This window comes from Nicotiana sylvestris, chromosome 3, assembly GCF_000393655.2.
Source record: "Nicotiana sylvestris chromosome 3, ASM39365v2, whole genome shotgun sequence".
Taxonomy (NCBI): Eukaryota; Viridiplantae; Streptophyta; class Magnoliopsida; order Solanales; family Solanaceae; genus Nicotiana; species Nicotiana sylvestris.
In genome coordinates this window covers 150,930,894-150,938,903 of record NC_091059.1, presented here as the reverse complement: position 1 = coordinate 150,938,903, position 8,010 = coordinate 150,930,894, and the positions used below count along the sequence as shown (strand labels likewise).

Genomic DNA, 8,010 nt, shown 5'->3' with positions numbered 1-8,010 from the left:
CAGGGACCTCAAATTTGGCCACAGTATCCAAGCTGCCACAGATGAACGGGAAAAGAAAAAGCTAACTCAGGAAAACGAAGCTCTCAAAGCTCAAATCCATAAAATGAGAATAGCTGCTAGAAACCCGGAAAGAAGTCGGGCAGATGTAAGGCTTATAAGCGGTCTGAGAAAGAAAGTACTTGAGTGTCAAGATGACCTAGAAAAACGTGAGGCTAGTCTAGCAAAAGTCCGAGCATAATTGGCAGAGAATGCAGAAGGGCGGGCAGAGTTTGTGCGACAAATGAAAAGAAAATATGAGGGGACAATCGCCAATTTAAAGAGAAAGCTAATCACCCTTGAAAATGAGGCGGACAAACAGGCCAGGTATTTTAAAGACGATAGGGAACATTGTTATGCTTTGATGGCCCAAATGGACGAAGATATGCAACAATTGCGGAATCAAAATCATCATGACACTCAAGTGTTGGAAGCCCGAAATCAGCAAATCGGGCGTTTACTTCAGGAAAAGGGTATTGTCCGAGAGAAGATTAGAGCCATTGCCGACTACATCGTCATGAAATGCCACGCATGTAAGGATATGACTCAGACCACTTTCTTCGCTGCTGTAATGACATTTGTCCGCCAGATATGGAGCGGTTTCAAGGGGATCTCGCACGTAGGCCCGCGAGACCGAATGATGTCCCACGGGCCCCAGGAGTCGAAGCATTGATGTATTCATGATTTTTCACTTATTGAGTCTGTATTTTGGAAATTATTTTTTAGTTTGTTAGTAGTTTTAAAATTCCAAGAAAATGAGTAGTTTGAAGTCTTTTGTAATAGAAAGTTTAGGAGTTTTATTAATGAAAATTTGAAAATTCCCAAAAAATTGTTTCTTTATTTTTCGCACTTGTTTTTCTTGAACTACGTAATGATCTGATTCACGCGGCGTCGTGATACGTAGGCAATCCTCATCGGATCCGGTCACGATTTTTGTAAATAACTCAAATAAGAGAGGGATGTGAAAAAGAGAGCCAAAGAAAAACCAAAAGAAAAACGAAAAAAAGGGCAAGGAAAGAGAGGAAAGAAAAGAGTGGAAAATGGGAATAAGAGGAGAAGTACAAAAGCCAAAAGTGGAAAGAAAAAGAAAATTGGGAAAATAAGCAGAGCCGGGATGAAACATGCAGCCGTTGCGAAACATGTAGAAACACATTTAACTGTATAGGTGCATCACACCTCAACGTGCGATTTCCTATGTGTTAATTGCTTCAAACTAACAGGTTTGTTGTCTACTATTGTAAAAGGTTCTATAGTAAGGTGGTTGGTTTTGTGGTAGTCTGGCTTCACATTCATACTTCACAAGGTCAAAAGGAAGCGTTGAAATGTCTTCGAAAATTCCTCTGCCAACAGTTCCTATTCCAGAGGATAGTCCAATCTCGGCCATCCTAACTTCTGAGTCAGCAACGACTGAGGAAAATAGAATTCTGCGTCTCTGCATGATGGAAATGTGGGACGCCTGGGCCAATGGAAAAGAACCGCCAAGTGCGATCCCTGGATTCCCTGAGCTTTTTCCCAGGGCAAGTGAGACCTCCAACATCCCCATAAGTTATCCAAATACCCCACTGGGATATCCTACCATTTCAGCCCACTTTGCTGGAACACCTTCTGAGTCTCGCCCCCAGGTGTTAGCTTCAAGTGCGGCTTCAAACATATTCACCGCGCCACCTTGTTCAGCTACGACACAACCTGCTTTACCCAGGCCTAACTTTGATTCATCTTCCTTCACATTTCAAGCACCATCTTTCCCAGTGGAACCTCCTCAGTTTCCTACTTATACTTACCCTCAACCACCCCAATTTGAGTTCACTGCGGGGCAAGAAAAGACCACCAAAACTCCTGAGCAAGAGGAGATGGTGAGGAAAATGAGGAGTATGGAATAGAGTCTCAAAAGCATACAAGGCTTGAGTGGACAGAAAAGTGTATCCTATGCCGACTTATGCATGTTCCCTCATGTGCACCTACCATTGGGATTCAAAACCCCAAAATTTGAGAAGTACGATGGGCATGGTGATCCTATTGCTCATCTCAAGAGATATTGCAATCAGATGCGAGGAGCCGGTGGAAAGGAAGAACTACTCATGGCCTATTTCGGAGAAAGTCTGGTTGGCATCGCATCTGAGTAGTACATGGACCAGGATATATCCCGCTGGTACATCTGGGATGATCTTGCTAGAGATTTCGTCAGGAAGTTCCAGTACAACATTGATATTGCTCCAGATAGGAACTCATTGACAAACTTGAAAAATAAATCCTCAGAAAGCTTCCGAGAGTACGCAGTTAAATGGCATGAGCAGGCATCCAGGGTAAAGCCTCCGATGGATGAGGTTGAAATGGTCGCAGTTTTCCTTCAAGCTCAGGAAGCTAACTACTTCCAAAATATGATGTCCGCAATGGGTAAACCGTTCACTGAAGCTATCAAGATTGGCAAAATGGTTGAAAATGGGCTCAAAACGGGTCGAATTCTAAGCCAATCCGCTATTAGAGCTACCTCCCAAGCCATTCAGGGTGGGTCTGGAGGAATAGCAAAGGGAAATTAAAAGGAAGAAACATCCATGGCAGTGTCGGGTGCAAGGAGAAACTGTACTCCCAGATCCCTTTTCTCAGAAAGGACCCCGCAGCACTATTACCCTCACCAAGACTTGGCCTATACTCATTAGCCATACTCGGTCATGAATGCTCAGCCTTATGTCCGGCCACAACAACAAGCCAACAGAAATCAAGCTCCATTTCCTAGAAACCAACCTCCTTACCAAACCCACTACAACCCCCGTCCTCCACAAAATAATTTCCACCCTCATGAACCGCCCAAGAGGCCAAATTTCACACCAATTGGTGAAACCTACTCCAGCCTGTTACCAAAGCTTGTTCAAATGGGTCTGCTATAGCCTGTTCCTCAAACCAGGCAAAACCCAGCATCACCCGCTTATAGATCCGGTACCCGATGCGCCTATCACTCAGGGGCAGAAGGGCATGACATGGATGATTGCTGGACTCTGAAGAGAGTCGTGGAGAACTTGATAGAACAAAGGAAGATAGTGTTGAGGGATGAAGATGTTCCCAATGTGACCAACAACCCACTGCTAGCCCACAACAACGGGCCGGTAATTGGAATGATTTGTGAGGATAAGGAATTTGACCCAGCATTGAAGGCCATCATTGCCATTGCTGACGAAGAAAAGAAACCAAAAGTTGCCCCGAAGCAAGATAAAGGGGAGAAAAAAAAAGAAACCACCCCTCCAAAGTCAGAGAAGAAAATTGAAGTTGAGACCAGGGCAATGCCTCCCAAAGATGTTGTTCTCTACGTCCCTCAAGGCCGTAAAGAAAAGCATACGACATTGAGTCCTCCCAGGAGATTCGGGCTGAACAAAACAACCCAGATGTATGTGCCCAAGGGGGCTTATCTGATGCGAGGGCCAATTAAGCCATCGAGGCTGAATGAGCTCGTGGTTATTGGACGCGCGCCACAGAAGCCCATGAAAGATCCTACTGCTATGCCCTGGAACTACAACAAAATGGCGGTGACCTATAAGGGCAAAGAAATCCCAGGAGAAGTTCAAGAAAATAACCCTGTTGAAAAGTATTCCAATTTGGAAGAGGAGAACAACGCTTCTAGAAAGCGTTTCCCACTTAATAAGCCCGTGAGTGCCGAAGAAGCGGAGGCTTTCTTTCAAAACATGAAAATGGCAGATTATGAGGTGATTGACCAGCTTCGAAAATTTCCCGAACAAGTCTCCTTGTTGGCTTTGTTGATGAACTCCGCTGATCATCAGAAGGTATTGATCAAGACCCTTAACGAAGCATATGTGTCTGTTGACACTTCTGTAGAGCAGTTGGAGAGAATGGCAGAAAGATTTTTCGCAATCAACCAGATCACTTTCAGTAAAAATTATTTGCCCTCAGAAGGGGCCGCACATAACAAAGCCATGCACCTAATAGTCAAATGCAAAGGGCACTACGTGAAAAGGATTATGTTGGACGGAGGCTCTGGAGTAAACATTTGCCCACTTTCAACTCTACAGCGCATGGAAATCAGGACAGAAATAATCCGACCCAACAATGTCTGCGTACGTGCCTTCGATGGCATCAAAAGGGACACAATTGGAGATATCGATCTAATTCTGACCATCGGCCCAATAGACTTTGAAGTAACCTTCCAGGTTCTAGACATGGACACATCCTACAACTTTCTTTTAGGGAGGCCATGGATTCATGCAGCGGGGGCTATACCCTCTACTCTTCATCAGATAGTAAAGTTCGAGCATGAGGATCAAGAGATCGTGGTCCACGGAGAAGATGAGCAATCAATTTATCGGGACCCATCAGTCCCATGTCTTGAAGCAAGAGAGGGGAGTGAACACATAGTTTATCAGGCTTTTGAAATTGTGGTTGCAGACAAGTACAAAGAAGCAAACCCTTGCCCCCAACCCTTCCTTTCTAATGCATCAATCATGGTGGCCAAAGAAATGATCTGACATGGCTTCAAACTGGGGAAGGGACTTGGGAAATCATTGCAAGGGATAGTTGAACTTATCACCCTGCCCACCAGTGAAAAGTTCTTCGGGGTAGGCTTCCGACCCACTCCAGCTGATATAAGATGGGCAGATGATAGAAAGAATGATGGTTGGGTCTTGCCTCAGCCGGTTCCGCATCTGTACAGAACATTTTTCAAGCCAAAATACCAGAAGAAAGAAGAAGATGAGGCCTTTACTGCCGAAGAGATTGAAGAGATCTGTGGGGCAATGAGGAAGATACTATATGAAACCTACATGGTCCCGCCAGGGGAGGGCTCAAGCACCGCTGAGGTGCTGTATATGGGACCCAATGCCAAGCTGCAGAATTGGAAGGCTACGCCATTCCCAATCAGGCGGGAGTCCCGGTAGACCTGTCCTGCCACTTTTTCTGCATCGCGAGTTATGTCAGGGTGTAACTCGGATGTTTTTCTTTAGTTTCTTGTCTTTTAATTTCCAATGTAAACCCTGTTATCTTCAAATTCAAAGAAATGAAATCATATTTCATCGTCCATCCTTCTTTATTCTTTCTGATTTTGTTATTTTTTCTCTTTTTTCTTTCAGTTCTAATAATGTGGCTTTAAATAACATGACATGCTTGCGGACTTTATGCCCAAATCCAAACACGCTGTCTAACTGCGAAATAATGAACCAAGAACCGGAATATGATGAAGAAGAGGCTTTTAAGGAAATAAATCGAGAATTGGAACAATTTGAGAATAAACCTATGCCAAACTTAAATGAAACTGAGCCGGTTAATTTGGGTAGCTCTGAAGAAGTCAAAGAAACCAAGATAAGCATTCATACAGATGAAAGAACCAGGGACGCATTGATCCAACTTTTGTTTGAATTCAAAGATGTGTTTGCTTGGTCATACGATGACATGCCAGGATTAAGTGTCAATTTAGTGGTCCATAAGTTGCCAACCTACCCCGATTATTCCCCTATCCAGCAAAAATAGAGGAAGTTCAAAATTGATATCATTGACAAGATTAAAGAAGAGGTCACAAAACAGTTAAAGGCGGGAGTGATCCGAGTGGTCCGATACACCACATGGCTGGCTAATATAGTTCCTGTGCTAAAGAAAGATGGGAAAATCCGGGTGTGCGTTAACTACCGAGATCTGAACAAAGCAAGCCCCAAGGACAATTTCCCTTTGCCAAACATCCACATCCTTGTTGATAACTGCGCCAAACATGAAATACAGTCTTTTGTGGATTGTTACGCAGGATACCACCAGGTGTTGATGGATGAAGAAGATGCAGAAAAGACAGCTTTTACCACACCTTGGGGCACTTACTGTTATAGAGTCATGCCATTTGGTCTGAAAAATGTCGGGGCAACCTACATGAGGTCCATGACTGCCATTTTTCATGATAAGATGCACCAAGAGATAGAGGTGTATGTGGATGATGTAATCATCAAATCCAAAACCCAGGACGACCACGTTCGGGACTTGAGAAAATTCTTTGAGCGGCTGCGCAAATATGATTTGAAGCTGAACCCAGCCAAATGTGCATTTGGGGTTCCATCCAGAAAACTCTTGGGATTCATAGTCAGTCGGAGGGGCATCGAGTTAGATCCAACAAAGATAAAGTCTATTCGGGATTTGCCTCCTCCAAGAACCAAGAAAGATGTTATGAGTTTGTTGGGAAGATTGAATTACATCAGTCGTTTCATTGCTCAGTTGACCTCCACATGTGAACCCATATTTAAGTTGCTAAAGAAAGATGCGACAATCAAATGGACAGTTGAATGTCAAGAAGCTTTTGATAAAACCAAGGAATATCTGTCAAATCCGCCAGTCTTGGTCCCACCTGAGCCAGGGAGGCCTCTGTTCTTGTACCTGACCGTCTTGGAAAATTCTTTTGGCTGTGTCCTCGGGCAACATGACGTGACCGGAAAGAAGGAGCAGACCATTTACTATCTGAGCAAGAAGCTTACTAGTTATGAAGCCAAGTACACTTTATTGGAAAGAACTTGCTGTGCTTTGACATGGGTCGCTCAGAAGCTGAGACATTATTTTCAAGCTTACACCACCTACCTCATAACTAGGTTAGATCCTTTAAAGTACATATTTCAGAAACCAATGCCCACTGGGAGATTAGCAAAGTGGCAGATCTTGCTCACGGAGTTTGACATAGTCTATGTCACTCGCACGACAATGAAAGCCCAGGCATTAGCGGATCATTTGGCTGAGAACCCAATTGATGATGAGTACCAACCTTTGAGAACTTACTTCCCAGATGAAGAAGTAAATTCAGTTGAGGCAATATCTGAAGACACTCATGCTTGGAAAATGTTCTTTGATGGGGCGGTAAACGCAAAAGGTGTTGGAATTGGGGCAATTTTGATCTCACCCACTGGTCAGCACTATCCAGCCACAGCTCGGCTTCGGTTCTTCTGTACAAACAACACCGCCGAGTATGAAGCTTGCATTATGGGTATAAACATGGCAATCGACCAAAATGTCGAAGAGTTGTTGATCATGGGAGACTCAGATCTGATTATCCGGCAAGCCCAAGGAGAATGGGAAACCCGAGATGTTAAGCTTATCCCTTACAAGAAAAGCATGTGGAAGACCTCAGCAAGCGATTCAAGTCAATAGAGTTCAGGTACATTCCTCGTTGTCACAACGAATTAGCCGACGCACTTGCTACTTTGGCCTCAATGCTGCCGTATCCAGGCAATGCTCACATAGATCCCTTGGAAATTCAAATCCGGGAAAGGCATGGTTATTGTAATACAATTGAAGCAGCACCAAATACCCAACCATGGTACCATGACATCAAAAAGTTTCTGAAAACTCAAGAATACCCCGAGCAAGCCAGTGGAGACCAATTTGTTAAGATGTGTTGACGCAGAAGAGGCTGGAAGAATCATGCATGAGGTACACGCGGGAGTATGCGGGCCCCACATGAATGGGTATGTTTTAGCAAAGAAAATCCTTCGAGCGGGTTATTACTGGATGACCATGGAAAAGGACTGTTTTAGTTTTGTTTGGAAGTGTCATCAGTGTCAGGTGCACGGTGATTTGATTCATGCACCTCCCACATAACTGCATCCCATGTCTGCACCTTGGCCATTTGTTGCCTGGGGCATGGACGTCATTGGGCCAATCGAGCCAAAAGCCTCAAATGGACACAGATTCATACTAGTTGCCATTGACTACTTTACAAAATGGGTTGAAGCAATCACTCTCAAGTCTGTCACCAAGAAAGCTGTGGTAGATTTCGTGCACTCCAATCTTATCTGCCGTTTTGGCATTCCTGCAACTATTATCACACACAATGCTGCAAACTTAAATAGTCATTTGATGGGGGAGATATGTGAGCAATTCAAGATAATGCACCGGAACTCTACTCCTTATCGGCCTAAAGGCAATGGTGCCGTTGAAGCAGCAAACAAAAACATCAAAAATATTTTGAGAAAGATGATTAAAAGTTCCAGGTAGTGGCATGAAAAG

At 44.1% G+C, this 8,010-nt stretch overlaps 1 protein-coding gene across 1 annotated transcript; it reads left to right on the top strand.

The window, feature by feature from the left end:
* Positions 1-3,011: 3,011 nt before the first annotated feature.
* LOC138888178 (uncharacterized) lies at positions 3,012-4,508 on the top strand. Its single transcript, XM_070169995.1, has one exon. The coding sequence runs from the start codon at positions 3,012-3,014 to the stop codon at positions 4,506-4,508; it is 1,497 nt and encodes a 498-aa protein (XP_070026096.1).
* The last annotated feature ends 3,502 nt before the right edge of the window (positions 4,509-8,010 follow it).